Source organism: Dicentrarchus labrax, unplaced genomic scaffold (assembly GCF_905237075.1).
Source record: "Dicentrarchus labrax unplaced genomic scaffold, dlabrax2021, whole genome shotgun sequence".
NCBI classification, from domain to species: Eukaryota; Metazoa; Chordata; class Actinopteri; family Moronidae; genus Dicentrarchus; species Dicentrarchus labrax.
In genome coordinates this window covers 12059065-12075755 of record NW_026136723.1, presented here as the reverse complement: position 1 = coordinate 12075755, position 16691 = coordinate 12059065, and the positions used below count along the sequence as shown (strand labels likewise).

General features: G+C 40.4%; 1 protein-coding gene across 23 annotated transcripts in view; it reads left to right on the top strand.

Annotated features, from left to right (window-relative positions):
* Nucleotides 1–16691, top strand: part of adgrb2 (adhesion G protein-coupled receptor B2) — a 212352-nt gene that overhangs the window by 106557 nt on the left and 89104 nt on the right. For 22 of the 23 annotated variants that reach the window (XR_007882303.1, XR_007882301.1, XR_007882302.1 and 19 more), the window contains exons 5-8: nucleotides 7608–7769; nucleotides 13543–13707; nucleotides 14120–14284; nucleotides 15618–15719. Coding sequence is in view for 20 of the 23 variants with exons in the window: in XM_051390074.1 (XP_051246034.1) it covers nucleotides 7608–7769; nucleotides 13543–13707; nucleotides 14120–14284; nucleotides 15618–15719 (594 nt within the window). In the remaining 3 variants the exon portion in view is untranslated. The remainder of the gene's footprint in view (nucleotides 1–7607; nucleotides 7770–13542; nucleotides 13708–14119; nucleotides 14285–15617; nucleotides 15720–16691) is intronic. The other variant, XM_051390086.1, reaches the window with a different exon arrangement.

The window sequence follows — 16691 nt, the reverse complement described above, 5'->3', positions numbered from 1 at the left end:
AGGCTCTCTGCTTAGCACCGCAGTCATCCTTGCAGCATTTTTTTTTTGTCTTTCAATGTGTTAAGAAAGCTGGAGAAAATAATGACAGTGTGAAAATCACTGTCACTTTTGAAGAAGGTAGGTGGTATGCACACTCACACACGCACACACAATCACGCACATCACATTGGATCTCCTCAGCCAAAACATAATCTAACCATGGTGTAGCAGAAAAAAAAAAAAAACCCTACAGAATGAGAATGTCATTTTGTCACTTCAGTTCACACTACTGGCCAGCTGAGAGTGAGAGAGAGAGGGAAAGACACGGAGAGACAGACATGACACCTGAGCTCGATGTCAGAAAGTCTATTAGACTTTCCACAGCTCAGAGGTCTATACTTCCTGGCTTCTCTATCTTTAGCTCTCCTCTGCTCTTTCTCTTTGCTTCCAGCACTGTTCTCATTTCCCTTGTCTTGTTTATATCTATAGGAATGTCTACCTATACAGATACTGTAATATAGAAAAACCTAATCTAATAAAGCATAATTAGCAGACAAACTTCTGAAGATATTTTAATTTACAATATAAACTAAGATAACCGCATATACACAGATAAAACTGTAGAAGGTAAATTTAATCTGTGTTCACATATAAAACGGTTAGTGATAAGCATAGAGAACCTTCAAAATGATAACTACAGCTACAGCTACTTTTACTTCGGCTTCCGAGGAATTAGCGTTTCATTTTAGATCCATCTGCAGCTTCAAAGTATATTTAACCAATTAAATAAAGTTTTTCATAAAGGCAGGAGCAAAATGAGGAGTCCTTTTTTTCTCAGCAACACACAAGACAGTCAAGCCAGATCAAGTCAGCGAGGCAACTTGTGTACCTGCTCACCCAATGTGAGTTTTGCTCTAGTTTGATTGCTGGTGTGGGATTTTACTAGATGAAATTGTGAAGTACTGCCAGTCCTGCTCTGGTTTGATTGCCCTGATTGCAATTGGAGTGAAATCCTGGATGGCATTGGCTCCCTCCTGTCTGGCCTGTCCCTCTCCTAATCCGCTACTAATGCTCAGCCCAACCAGAGGATGACAAAAAATTCAGTGCCGCTCTGTAAAACTGCAGAGGATGTGTCGTCCAGTGGTGTAACCAACTGCTGCCATGTCCCCATTGTCCATATCTATCTGCTGCTTCCTTGACCCTCCTGCAAGATTTTATTAGTTTGTCTTTAGTGAATATCCCTATGCACCAACAACATGGTATTTGTGGAAAATCTTGCCTCACATATTTTGATGTGAACTTGGTGCAATCCTTTCGAAGTTTGTGTCAGGGAAGACTTTCCCTTTAACCTGAGGACTTGCATCTGGGGTAGGGCTTTCTAAAGCAGATGAACAACCCCTTCACAAGGCCAACATGGGCCACACCAAAGCTACCTACAGTTCACATGTTTAGTTTAATAACTATCCAGACACAAAAGACACAATTTTTCCACTGTAACAAATGGAAATCCTGCTGCCTACTCAGTAGAATCAAATCTTTGCCAGACATGATATTAGACTATCTACTCCACCAGCTGTCTGCACCAGAATATGACAAAGGGAGTGATCACTGATGTCCTGGCCCCCTGATGATACAGCAATGGGGGACTGACCGTGGGCCTGTATAAGGAACATATTAAAAAAGGCTTCATTGTCTGCATCACTGCCCGAGAGGAAGAAAACATTGGCCTTCTATTCTGGTTGGCAGACAGTGGCGTGGTCTCTAGGCTAACCTCTCTGAACCCAATGATACGCAAGTGCATCACAGGAATACGGCACCAATGTCCTCCAACCACAGCCATTCTAATAATGACAATGATGTGTTTGTGGGCAGACTGTGAAATGAAAAATCAGGGCCCATAACTTCTCTGGGGACAGATAACTCAAAGCAAAAGTGGGGCCACTACTGTTTAAATGTCAGTGTCACATCATGGGGTGCAGTCATTGGGCTTTAGAGCCCCATTATTGGACATGGCCTTTCTACTAGCAGCTTAAAAGTAAGTGGGTGAAGAACTTTATATAGGAAGCAGCAGCCATCGGGGTCATTGTATCCATGTGCACAAGATGTGTTTTTAGATGTTAATATGTTGTTTTTATTGTTTGTTGTGTGTGCTGGCATAAGTGGGAGGTGTTGTTTTAGCTCTAAACACTGTTTAGGTGTCATTAGTTTCTTAGGTGCAATTCAGTGTGCACCGCAAGTGTGTTACACAATTATGATGTTCTGTTTGCATTTCCGTACGTCTGGGTGAGAGTTTTGTGAATTTCTGTGAGTTTTCTATGGAGTTAATGTCATTGTGCACATTTTTAGCGCACATACACTTTCACGTGTGATGTAGAAGTCAGACGGTGTTTACTGATGTGTCTCAAACCCACTAAAAAAAAAAAGAGGGAAGCGAGAGGAACATTTTCCTTCCCTGTCGGTGCATATGCTAATCTTGTTTTTATGCAAATGTGCCAACGCGATTTGTATGTCTAAGTGCCTCATTTTCCATTCAGTGTCGATATTAATATCCTCAGCCGTTCCTTTGATGGAATATTGGTTGCTGTGTTATGTTCCGTTTATTATTTCATTTTTTTCCCCCACTCCTCTGATGTTTCCTGACGTGGTTCTGGGGGAATATAGCAGCACTCCAGGGACTGCCTGAATGGGATCACACCAAATTCATGTAGACTGGGAATGTGGGGGCGGTAGCAAAGAGACATAAAAGTGTTTAATAAACTTGATGTGATTGACTTTTTTTAAATAATCTTTTTTTCTTAATTTGGGTTAGAATCCACGTGCTTGTTTGATTTGTTAATCTCTTTGCTGTTGGATCAAGCCCTGCCTACCCATGGGTCCAATGGGGAGTCATAAACAAACATGTGGAACAGTACTTAGAGGCAGACACACAAGCACATACTAATCAGGACTGCAGTAATTTGGACTTTCACTCACTAATATCACAATTTTTCCTGATTTAACCTCCCTTTATTTATTTAAATCTGCAAATGAAATGTTTTATCCAACATCTTATATTCTGTTTCGCATGCCAACGCAGTCTCACCTGCCAATTCACTAGAGGATACAGTGTTAGTGTCACGTTTTGCCTCGCCTAGACGTGGAAAGTACACACATGTATGAAGGTGCAGTACCAGCAGGGGCCAACGTGGTATAAAGAGCGACAAAGTCTGCATACAGAGAAGATTGGGGTGGGTAAATAGGTCATACACAGGACTCTCACTTTGGTTCATTTCCTGTGTGAAACAGTCAGTGTTATTTTATTTTAACCTTCATAAATAAATTAACTTAACTTAACTGACATAACATACTTAATTTTGAATCCATGATCATAATCAAGATCTTTTCCTAAATCCAAAAAAGTAGTTATGGTGCCTCTACCTAACCAAATCACCTGAGAAGTTTCTCAAAAGGCTTTATTTTGAAAGTCAAACCGAACATTGCATACATATTAGCGCTAACTTGACTGCGTAATGAGAAACTTTGTACTTTTGATGCCTAGGCGAGGCAAAACGTGACAATGACACGGTGGACCAACGGTGGGCCGACCAAGTTGCTCATGCATTTACTCACAACCACAAATACACACAGGCATAAGTGAACACACACTTTCTCCCTGAGGTGGGGAGAGTGCAGTCTGCATACTTAATTGGGTAGATGGGTTTGCCAGAATTTTCTATTCTGCTTTTACCATTTATTTGTATGTGCACAAGTTAGGCCTTAGAAGTATGGGTGTGTTATGAGTGTGAGTGTGGGTGGATATGTCTCTGGGCACATCTCCGTGCATGCTTGTATGTGTGTCTTCACAAGTTAGGGAACATCAAAGAAAAGTAGCTTGGACAGAAAGCCAATGAAGAGAAAACGGCCATTTTTTTCTCCACATTTATTCATGGGTAAAACTCCTAAATTAAGGTGATACAGATAATCAATTTTAAGTAATGGTCTGGCTCTTGACAAAGCAAACTAGGCAGTAATTGGTCCGGCAAATTAACTTTTTTTCCCTTTTTTTTTATATATTATGCACTGAAGTATAAGGCTTTCATGCCCCAAAGCGTGCAAAATGAAGTAGTACCCTTACTGCTCTTCTGTTTAGCTACTGCTCATTTGCCATAGATTCAGTGACATTTAAAACATGGAGTGGAACAATGGTGCATTATGAATACAGTATGTCTGGGTCAGTGCGTAGTCAAACACTGCAACACCACACTTCCAGTAACCATTCAAGCAAGAAGACCGAGTGTGCATGCGAGGATGCGGCCATGAAGTCATGGCAAACACATAAACGTACACACACACACACACACACACACACACATCCTCATACACAGTTTTAAATAATGCAGCCGGGCTGTGCGATGACCCAAGATACAATCGCTGGTAATGATGCTAATTCTAAGGATCAATATGATGCATGTCTCTTATTATAGACTAAGCGTTTCAAAAGATGGAGATAAATGAATAATTGATGTCTTCATACACCGTGCATCATTATATGTAAATATATTTAATAATTGCTTAGATTTGAAAGGCATATATAGAAGCCATGCATCCTCATTACATAGAACCTTATTCTCTGTGGTTTTGTGAATGTGTGCTCTGCCAGTGTTACTGAGTCTATGCGCTTCCTAGTTTGCACATTTTTAAGCTACATGTTTCTCATCTGCCTCTTACAAAGCTGAATTTCAGGAGTTCATGAACTTGATTTTGTGGTCGGGTGTTACACAGATCTGTCACTTTGTGGTTTGATCAGCACTGATCAGTTTGTTATTAAATAATTTTTTCCCCCGTGTGCATGTAAACATGCTCTTTTCCACCTCCCTCTGTGACTGCAACCCTGATGGCAATAAACTCCCTTTTAATGTGCTCAGCTGAACTAAGAGATGTGCTGTATTATGTTAATGCAGTTGGTGGTGTCAAGATAGACAGCATATTTGATATAATTGCCCTGTGCTGCTTGGTTTATGACTAGAAAAATCACTTGTATTTACTTTGTCACCAATAGGTGGTGTAATACAATCTTTATCCCAGTGTCTGAGGAGATTTTTGTCACGTTTTATAGTCTCATTTGCTTATCTGCTTCAGTATGTTTCCTACCATTGTCCCCATCTCCAATTGATATTTTCTCCTCTTAACAGGTCTTAGTCCCAAAGCTGCTTCAAGCTTGATGTTATAGGCAAATTGATTGGCTTTGCACAGTCAGACTTCTGATACACTCGTACTGGGTTTGAGAGATGGAAATTCGATTCAGATGAATAAGTAATGTCTTACAAGCAATCCTGTAGTGTTGTAAAAGAAAAAAAAAGCTAAATAACAGAACTCTGGCTGGATTGTATTTGTTTAGCTTTCCTCCTGCTTGTTATTGCATCAAGTTCTGGAGTCTCCTGAGAAGGTTTTGAAATTTGGAATGAGCTATACCCCCAAGAAATCTGCTTACACTTTGAGGATGCCAGTTATATTTTATTATTATCGTGATTTATTCAATTTGATATTTTTTCGGGGAAAAAAGCCTTGTTTCATGCTTGATACCAAAATATTTTGGCTGACATACTTACAGACATACACTACATCAGTCATCCGCTGCTTTAAAGTACCCTTCAAATCCATAACAACTGCAACAAGCTTGTGTGTAAAGTTCTTGTTAAGGGTTAGAAACTACTTTATAGTTCCACATGTGGTTGCACCAGTAAAAGCTAAAAGACTTAAGTAATGTGTAAAAACACAGACAGTATTTGCTATTCGGTCATTTGGTCTATGTTATTGGTATAACTTTTGTAACTTGAGTGGTATTGCGTTTTTATTCTGTTTTACAAACACAAAATTTTGCCTATAACCTCCCCATTCTGCTGACCATATTACATATTTTGCAAGCTAATGTTACAGCTCTCTCAGCTGGTTTGGTTAAAGCTATGCAGCGGTCGCACTGCAATTTATAACAACCAATCTCTACACGAGCTCTTGGTTATGCTGTGGATCCCCCGTTTAAGTTTAGTTGTCCCTATATCTCTACTTACTAAACACTTATGTTATAACTAGACTCCTTTAAGAACAACTGGTGCAAGCGAATTCAATTCAGCGAGGCCCACAAATGAGCTTACTTGAAAAAGCATTTCATTAAAAGGAACCGTACAGTAACAAGAAGCGACACAAATGCTTATAGTATCAGTGGAAACAGCCCTTTTTTTTTCTCTCTGCTTCTCTTGCAACATATAGCCACTTTGTACAGCAGCTCAAAGACACATTGGGGTAGGGTATATCCCTATTTACCAGCTCTCCATATCTCTGTACTTTTTAATGCCACCGTCTTCTCCCTCTGTCTCAGCCTTCTACTCATGCTCCTCTGAGCCTTCCTTCACAGAGTATTCTTAATTATTTATTGCCATGATTTATTTAGCTTTGCTCAACACAGGACCAGCAATCTCCATCCTGCTGTCTCCAACTTTCTCTCCCTCCCTCTCTGCACCCCCCCAGTATCTTGCTTTTTTGCTTTCTTCCAACACGTCTCTAAATCTGCTCCTCTCTCTTTCTTCCTTCTTTTTCAATATAGTTTAACCTCCTCTCTTTCTTGACATCTGTTTTTCATTCCAAAGTCTTTTCAAACTTTGTGTGTTCTTTCGAATTTGCTTATAATCTCCTCTTTTTGTCACGTTGTCATCTGTTTTTTTATTCTCTTTATCTCTCTCTCTTCTTGACACTCATTAACCGGTCCTGTCATTCATCTTTTCCTTCTTTGGAGTCTCCCGTTGAATATTTCTTGGGCATTCTTTTCCCTGTGTCTACTATCATTATTCCCTCTAATCACAGGTCAGACATCTCCAAATGATTTCAGCAATTACATTTGTGCATGTGCGTGCATATCCGTGTGTCTCTTACATGACACACAACCTGCCACTGTCACATAGCTGAAATACAGATCAAGTAGGCACATTCTTGCAGGAACCAGCGTTCTGTAGAGCTGCATCACAAGAGCAGTCTTGAAGTCGCGTTCATTATCTGCAAAGTTTTCGTGCAGCTCCACTGCTCATTTATTCTGTTTTGATTTATTTCAACTTCATCTGTTGCTAAAATGGGATGAGATGTGCAATAAAAAAAAAAAAAAGGGGGGGGGGGAGCATTTCTAATGTTTTAATTGGTGTTTGAAGTGTTTGAAGTCATTAGAGTCTTTGGATCATTTGGTTCACTGTATATAATAACTGAAAGCTCAAATTATTTCAGAAGCAAACATACCACATTCATTTCCTCGTCATGACTCGAGCTGCATTACTGCATGACTTCAAATGCCAGAGTGTTCATTCCTAACATCCATTTTCTTTCATGAAGTAACATGTTGGTACAGCTTCATTCTCAGTGTTTCTTTTCTTTTGTAACTGGAATGTTCTTGTGGAGGTCAGAAGGTCACCTCCTTCATGTTTTTTTGTTTTTTTTTATGGAATGTGCTCCAACTCATTTAATATCTCTCATGTTTCTCTCATTCTCTAACCCTTTTGCCTGCGATGAGATGCTCCCCCCCCCCCCTCCCCCTCCCTCCCTCCCTCCCTCATTCCTCATCCCCACGTTGTGTGTGTGTTTGTGCCCGCCTCTGTGGGTGTTTGCAGTGCATGGGCTGTGGGAGGAGTGGTCGTCATGGAGTCTGTGCTCTGTGACCTGTGGGCGGGGCTCCAGGACGCGAACCAGGAAGTGTGTGAACGGAGGCGGGGCCGTGGCTTGTGGACGGCCCGACATTCAGACCAAACTCTGCAACATAGCAGTGTGTCCTGGTTAGTACCATCCCCATTTACATGATACACCCACTCTCTCTTTTCTTGGACTCTCTGCCTATTCAAGCATGACATAAAAATCACAAAACTTAACTTTCACAGCTCTTGAATTTACATGCATTTATATTTTGTGTTCTTCCATTATAGCTCTTGTAGTGATCAAGTGTCTCTCTCCTCTGGTAGAATGTGAACTAATGCTGAATTCACGCTTTAGCGGTCCAGACGTTGAAATATTTCAACAGCTATGTAATAGCTAGGACTGCCATTACATTTTGTATAGACGTTAATGGACTTTGTCCAGCCCCACCATGAGGTTGACATTTGTTGTTTGAGGTGAATTATTTTGACTATATTGAATAGCTTGCCATAAACTTTGGTACACATATTAATGCTTTCTAGGGCTGTCCCCGACTAATGACTTTCCTAGTCGACTCATAGATGTCAGTTCAAGCCAAAAGTCGAGTAGTCGCCAAACTTTTTATATTATTTAAGTATATATATTTAACAAATGCCTGTGAAATGATGACGTCAAAAGCAATAATGAACGGGCTACTATGGGCTTAATTTCCATTCAACCAATTTGGAATAATGTATGAGCCCTCCAATTCGAAATATTGGTAACTTTTTACCGTTCTTCCCGTTCTGCTGACAAGGCGTGAATGCAGCATCACCCCCACATTTCCTGCCTACTTATGGTCTCTGCTTTAACTTCTGTATCCTCCCTAGACTATCCTCACTTCCAGTTTCATGTTCATCTGTGGTCAGCTATGCCCACTTTTCAAACTCACCCAGCCATCCTGAAGGATCGTACCCTAGCAAAGCCTTTTAGACTGGCCTTCTGTGCTTCTTCCATGGTTGGCTTGGTTTATATTACTGAGCAGTCCTGCAGCCGGGCTCTTCCGCCATTGTCTCTGAGATAACCTGTTAGGCCTATACCTTGTCAAGGACAGCTATAAGTCACCTGTGCTCTGGTGTTGAGGGTACCTCAGGACTTTATTCCAATCTGGCTGAGACTGTCCAGCTGAAACGTCTTTATCAGGTTCCCATTGGAGTGGAAGGATCGACCTGTGATTGAAATAACGTCTCAATAGAGCAGACTCTGAAGAAAAAAAGGGGGCCGGTTTTGACAACTAACCTATCACAGAGCATTTTCAGATGTAGACATCAACTTATCTTCTGAGATGTAAATACTTACCATATTAGTACCATACTTATTATATATGGTTTAAGTCTGGCATAAAGAAAAAGAAAAGCCTTTGATGTTTGTTTTAAGACTTAAAGTATACTTACGACCTCTGCATTGTCTCTGCAATTTTAATTTTGTATTTCAAGTGTCCCTTTAGAAAACCACTAACTTTGAAAGCATTGACATTAGAAAGGATTATTCATTTCAGTAATTTAATTTATTCCATGCTTTCTATGTTGGCAGGGTATAAATAGTTTCTGCATTACGTTGGAACATTGGTATTAATTGATGCACAGACACTAAAACACAAGACAGTTTAAAACAAAATTGGTGGCTGTTTTCTGAATAATAACCTTTTTATTCTGGAATTGATTTCAGTCCAAGTGAGAGTGTGTGTGCTTATATCGTATGTAATCACTCACAGGCAGAGCAATTATCACAGGGTAAGTGCTCTTTATTTATTATTGCTAAGGCAAATAATCCTGAATTATTTTCCCCCTGCTAAATGATACGTGAATGTTGCTGTTGCCTGTCTGGGCTATAGACTTTTGTTGTGTTCTCGCCCTCCCTTCTGACTTCCATTTTTTATTTTTTTATTTTTTTATTATTTATTTTTGCCTTGTTTTTATGCTTTTCAAAGCAGGGGTTTTTATAAGGTTAATATTTAAATAAAACAAAACTGTCCCCATTGCGAGACAAAGAGGCTGCAAAGATATGTCTCAAAGAGGGAGGAATAGGGAGACGTTGTAATCTAAAGCATGGCCTCTGGGATGTTTTGCCATGCTGTTTTGGGAACAGTGATGGAAAGAGGGGGTTTGGGGAAAAAGGGTAGGCTCGTCCTTCAAGGGGCCTTAAGGAAATCTGTGTATGCGTGTCTTCATATGGTTTATGTATTTGTGTGTGTGTGTGTGTGTGTGTGTGTGTGTGTATGTGTTTGTGACCCTATCACAACAGATTCAGCGTGCTTTTGGGAGTTCAAAGGCAATGGTCCTTTGAAATGATGAATACCAGCATAGGCCTTTTGGCACAAAGTCCATGCATAGAGAATAGACCTTTGATGGATCTCGCCTGTCTGTGTGTATGTGTGTATGTGTATATCTGTGTGTGTGTGTGTGTGTGTGTGTGTGTGTGTGTGTGTGTGTGTGCGATGTTTCTTTCTATGTATCTCACTGCAAACCATATATTCAGAGCATATACTGCACTATACAGCATGCTCTACACTGTCTATGCTAAATGTTAAACCAATGTCAGCTTGAATTTATTTGTTTACTGTAATTCCACACCTCTCTTCACAGTGGCTTATCTCTTATGAGGACACGTGCTATGCTCACACATCAAACAAATGCATGACTTTGTGGGCAGAGCTGCAAATGTTGATGCGACAGCTGCTGCATCAACTAAAGACAATCAACAGTTATACCTGAATAATTGATTTGATCATATCAGACCTTTCAGAGCGAACGTCAAGAACTAAAAGGCACTCGTGTGTACGCAGAGAGCTGGCAGGAAATTGCCTTTACGTTTTTTTTCTCCCCACGATATGTTAACAGTCAGTTCATAGCCAAGCATACACAGGGATAAATAGCTATGTCTTAATTACATGCAAATTAATAGTTTTCAGCTTTGGCAAGAAAACTGCTTCCTACAAGAGAGCTGCCATGCTGGGTTCCTACGTAAATATGCTTTGTGTGTGTGTGTGTGTGTGTGTGTGTGTGTGTGTGTTTGGTGACATTTTATCTGCTGGGAAATGTCTACATATACGGTATGTGGAACATGATACAGTAGTTTCTGCTGACTATCGGAACTATTTTAATGTAATTTTGTTCCTCTCGCACAAATTTGCCTGTAAATGTGTTGTTTTGTTCATTTTCCACAGGCTCCTAAGCACCCACTCTATTTTTTTTCCACTCATTTTGTGCAATTGTGTGTGTGCCCTGTGTCTATAAATCAAAACATCCAAAATGTTCTTTTGGAAGCTGTTTTTTCGACATGTCACTTTAATTACTCGGAATAGGACTTTGAAAATGTCATATTCACACTTAAGTTCTAGTACACAGCTCATTCTGTGTACATCATCCCCAACGCAGTGTTGGCCCCAGCTAGTTGGAACGCTGTCCGAGTCGCACACAGCGTGATTGACCACATTACCAAGGAGAGTTGGCAATGCTTTCCCACTTGGGAGAAGCAGACAAATACATTTACTGCACTCTACTTCACTTTCTCTGTTACTTAAAGCCCATGTGTACAGAATGTGTGCCTCAATATATCATTCTGAGCCGAAACAAGAACAGTTCTCACTTTGAATCGCTATTCTTGTTAATATAAAGACAAATTGACAGGCTACTGTAAAGTCCTACAGCACATACACACAATAGCTATGCAGCCTCAACTGACAGTTGAACGGCTGTTAAGACAGGTTTCCTTTTCCGTATCATAGCCTCTTAAAATTTATGTGATTAAATGTTAGCATTGCCCTTACTTACAGTAATTAATCACATTCAAAAATACTTTGTCGCTGTAACTATAAGAGCATACATAATGTATTTCTTTTTAGCCCAGATTAATCACTAGACAGAAAAATATGACTCCTACATCAGCTTAGCTTGTCTGAAGGTTACATTAAAGTGATTGAATAATAATTAAACTTTAAACTGTATTAGTTGTAATCAAAATTTAAAGCTGCACTACACAATATTTTTATATTAACAATTTATCTAATATGAAAGGTGTCACTTGTAGTGATAAACCCACAGAGAATTCTCAACCAGCTCTGCTCCCCTCAGCTCTATGGAGTGTTGTAGCTCATTGTTTTGGTTTTACAGCTCGCAACTTTAATGTTTCGGTTCATGAGTCCCGTTTTAATCAATCTCTTCACCTGCAGCAGCAGGCAGCTGTTTTTGCCCACCACTAAATAGCAGACAAAGTAGCAACTTGATGGTGAACACAGTTGAGCATTTAGCGGCTGAAGAGCCAGATATTACCGTCAAGAGTTGGTAGAAACCAAATCAGGGCTAAAATAAAAGTCAATGTTAGAGACGCTAATGTTGCTCTCGCTCTGCTGGATGTGTTCATAATCCATAGCTTGCTGTTCGACATGTTCAGCATATGAATTTGATTAGGTTTATACTTTAACATTTCAGTATATTTTGGAGGACGAGCATAGCTTAAGTCTACAGCAGTAATCCAGCTGGAGGAACATTAAAGACGTATGTGACACTGCTGCCAAGAGCAGGAGGAATTGTATCAGTTCCTTGTTCAAATTATTACCTCTCTGAATATGTGTTTGTGTGACAGTAGTATGGAGAAAGCACAAATCATTTATTTGAGAATAACAGTTTACATTTCAGTTATTACAATAATACAAAAGGCTCTTCAACTACTGCTACAAGTAAAACTTTAAATATTATCCCCTCAAGATAACCAATAATAATACAGTTAAACCGTATACAGATGCATTATTATATTATATTATATTTGTTGACCATTCGGGGTCAAAGTGTGCTTTCATTCCGCGCTAAAAAAACAGTGAGTTAAAAATATACCCAGTGCGGGGTCAGTGTTCACTGATGAAATACTTGGTTTATTTTATTTTATTTAATTGTCTCCAAGGTTTTGGCAATTGTTAGAAACTAGCAACAACTGTTGAAACAATGTGATATCGAGTCCCTTTTATTCAACAACATTCTGAAATAGAAAGGCACTTCATAGGTCAGTAATCGGTTCTCATGTAAAGTTTTGGTTAAAACAAGTTCTGATTAAAAACCATGTATGCAGAAGTATTCACTGACACTTCATCTGCCCATTCCACAGTTGAACATTGTGTTCTTTTCTGTGACACAGATCCTCAAAATTATTACTAGCTTTGAAGTTGATGACATAACAAAAATCTTTGACTACACACACTATAAATGATTAATCTGCCTGTTTTGGATTATCATAATTTTTTGAATTTTGCATATTTTATTTGACAATTCAATTACCCCAGCAACACTCCCTTACTAAAGGGGACAGTGGGGGCTTTGATTAGACCTGTACATATCATCAGGCTGTAAGCTATTTGGTATTCATCTGCGTCTGACAGGCAATACTAGATTGCACTGAAATGTCTTTTTATTTTTTATTTATCTGTTTCTGCACAAATACCAGGCAAGAGTTGAAATGTGGTGCCTTTCTAATAACACTTTGAATGAAAATTCAACTGACTGTATGTACTCTGCATGAACTCTTAAAAACAAAGCATGAAAGGAATTGTAATCAGCTATTTCATAACAGATTGAAATATTTAAAATGTCCATAGAAACCATGAAGTGCGTTTTTTGTTTGTTGCTATTTATGGAAAACCAAGTAGCCGTCTGTAATTTATTTGTCCTCCGTCCAAACTCATTCTATATTCTGTTTACTTGTAGCCTACTCACTTTCTCTGCTCGGTGTCTTCTTTTTCTCCCCCTTTTCCTCTTACATCCCCTTTCCTATGCTTCAAAAAATCTGGATCAATTTATCCTGATTTTCATGTGTCTCTCAAACTCTTCTTCCCATCCGCCTTCATCCATTTCCCTGTCTCCCCATATCTAACTTCCATCACTCCAGTGGAGGGCCAGTGGTTGGAGTGGGGGCCGTGGTCGGGATGCAGTGTGACTTGTAACACGGGGACCCAGGAGAGGCAGAGGCGCTGCAGTGCGTCGGTGCACGGCTGGGCTGAATGTAAGGGCCTTCATCAGGAGAGCAGAGAATGCACCAACCCTTCCTGCAGTGGTAAGGCGTACAAATGAACGCTTAGTATGCACGCTCACTTGCTCTCAAACGCCATTATGCAAACATGGAGTAGGCAATATCCGAAGGCATCTGTATGGGTCTTCTCTCATTCTTCTCTCGCTGGGACCCAGTTTGGCTTACAAGGCTGTTTAGACTGGCGCCCCAGAGGACAAAAATACTAGTGTTTTAATGAACTCGCGCCCCAGAATGGCCCCGTATTGACTTAATTTTGGTACCACGCTTAAAAGTAGATGAAAAGTTTAGAAACTGCAGCCTTGAAGTTGTAACCTAAATTTAATACTCATCAACAACTGCCGTTCCTTTTTTTCACCTTACATGCCGCTCTTGTTCCCTCCCACACTCACCTCCCCACTCCCTAATCTTCACCGCCGGCGCTTTGTTCCCGTTGTAGGTGGAGGTAACTGGGGCAGCTGGAACCACTGGAGTCTCTGCAGCAAGACGTGTGATTCCGGTTGGCAACGCCGCTTCAGGATGTGTGAGGGCACTGGAATACAGGGCTACCCCTGCGATGGCTCAGGAGAGGAAGTCCGGTCCTGTAATGAGAAAAAATGCCCTGGTCAGTGACTTTGTGAATGTATATATGTGTGTGTGTGTGTGTGTGAGCTTAGAAAATAAATGAGGGAGAAGTAAAGTATGTATGTCTATATTATTCGTGCTTGAAAAGCCTGTATAAACACTTTTTTGCCTTACACATTTTAGTTTTCTGTGTGGCTGCATTTCTCTCCATCCCTCTCTTAGTGCATCCCTGTCACAGACAAAAGAGTGTGTGTATCTGTGTGTGTGTGTGTGTGTGTGTGTGTGTGTGTGTGTGTGTGTATGTGTGCCCAATCTGCATATGCACAGTATTTGTCAGGCAGATTGGAAGTGATTCCCAGTGGTTCGCACCACAGCCGAAGGCTTCTATCGCAATTTCAGAACCGCACTCTTCTCATCTTTATCTGTCTCTTGTCTGTCTTCCTGTCAATTCGAATACCCATCCATCTTTACCTCTTCATTGATTTTGCATGTCCTTGCCTTGTGGTGCTTTTCTTTTATCCTCTGTTTACCTGAGAGATACTCAATTTCTTCTCACATCTCTCCCCTTTAACATTGTTTTTATCGCGCTAATCTCGCTCGCTTTCTCTTGCCTGCTTTCTGTGTTTCTCTGCCTGACAGAGGGTGAGATGTTCAATGTCAGAGTGTCAGCCACTGATGGGAACAGTGTTGTTTAATAAGAAAGCCTCTTGACTGAAGCCGTGTGTGCGTGTGAATATGCAGGCGAATTTTTCATACGAGCCTGAATGCCACGTGTTTGTGCTTGCGCTGAGCTCTGACAGGCTACAAATGATAAACGTTAGAGTGCAGCCTTCACCAGTACCCCTTTGTTTTGAGAAGCTCTCAAGCCTCTTTTACACAAGGCGAGGATCTTGTCTGTTGGCATTGCAGGGGAACATCATAGCATATTTTCTCTCTTTCTGCGTCTCTTTTTCTCTCTCCTTGCTCTCCGTCCCTCTTCATCTCTCTGCATCGCCTCTGCCAACAGTCGTCTGCCCCCTCGGAATATCTTCAGACGCTCTCCCCCATTTTTTCATCAGGGTTATGAAAGAGGAGGAGGGGGGAAAACAGATGAATAAAGAGAGGGAGTAAGATGAAGAGTGAATGAGATACTGTACTGAGGCAGTGACACTGACAGAGAGCACTGAGCAATGTACAAGGGAATAAGATTGGGAGCTGCTGCAGGAGAACATTGATTTGTATCTTGTTTTTTGTGCTTTTCTGCTCCCTTTCTTTTTTCGCTGGCTATGTATGTGTCTGTGGGAGTGTGTGCGTGGTGATTTTTCTTTTTCTGTGTGCCTGCAAGACTGTGCTTCGTTTCACTTTTTCTGTCTATTTCTCATCTACTTCTGCAGCTCCTCATGAGATATGTAAAGACGAGCACCTACTCTCTATGTCATGGAAGAGAGCCTCAGCTGGGGAAACGGTCTACAACAAGTGTCCAACTAACGCCACTGGTCAGTTACATACTTTGCTTTGGCCACTATCTGTTTGCTATCATTATATTTCCGACACAGCTTGTGTGAGTGAATTTGTGATTCTGTTTGGCCTGGAGTTTTCATCGTTACACAATACTACAGTGGCTCAAACTGTAGCCAGTTCATAAAAGAAACTTGGATTGGATATCAAGCAGTCATAAACTGGCGTCAGAAAATGTTAACTAAAGTCAGAAAAAAGAAGTTACAGAAACTCAAACTTAATCAACAGAAAATCCAAGAAAGAAGAAAAATTTAGAAAATGTCCGACGGGACTAAAAACATGTCCAACAGAAGTGACTTATGTTAAGTCTTTTAGGCTCAGGAGTACATTAGCATCCTGTAGTAAGCAAAACCAGTGCTAGCTAAGTAAGACAAGAAAAGAATAAAACTCATACCTGCCGTTAATTAACTTAATTAGGAAAATCCAAGGAACGAAAACTTAGAAAATATCCAACAGGACTGAAATATGTCCAACAGAGCAACATAAGTATGTTACGAATGTACATTAGCGGCCAGTAGTTAGCATTAGCAGTGCAAGCTAAAGTAAGAAAAGAAAGAATCTACAGAAACCGATGTTTGAGGGGAGGACAAACTTGAAAATATCCTATACGCAAAAAAGGTCTATCAGAACCAACAAAAGTTAGTTAAACCCGTGAATTATCACCAAGTAGTAAGCACGAGTAGAGCTAACTACAGTTTTTACAGAAAAAAATGAGAAATTATAAAAGGGCTAACGAGACCAACAAGCTAACAACACGTTTGTTAGCTCCATGAACCCGGTAGTTAGCATAAGCAGCGAGAACATACAGAAACTCCTACTAAAGCCCTATCCGCAAAGGAGTAGTATTACCAGGGACCAAACAACAACTTCCACAAATATTATAAATTACTAGAGGCCCATACTGCCCAGGTATTACTAGTCCCATGCAAATAGAGCTGTAGTCAACAAAA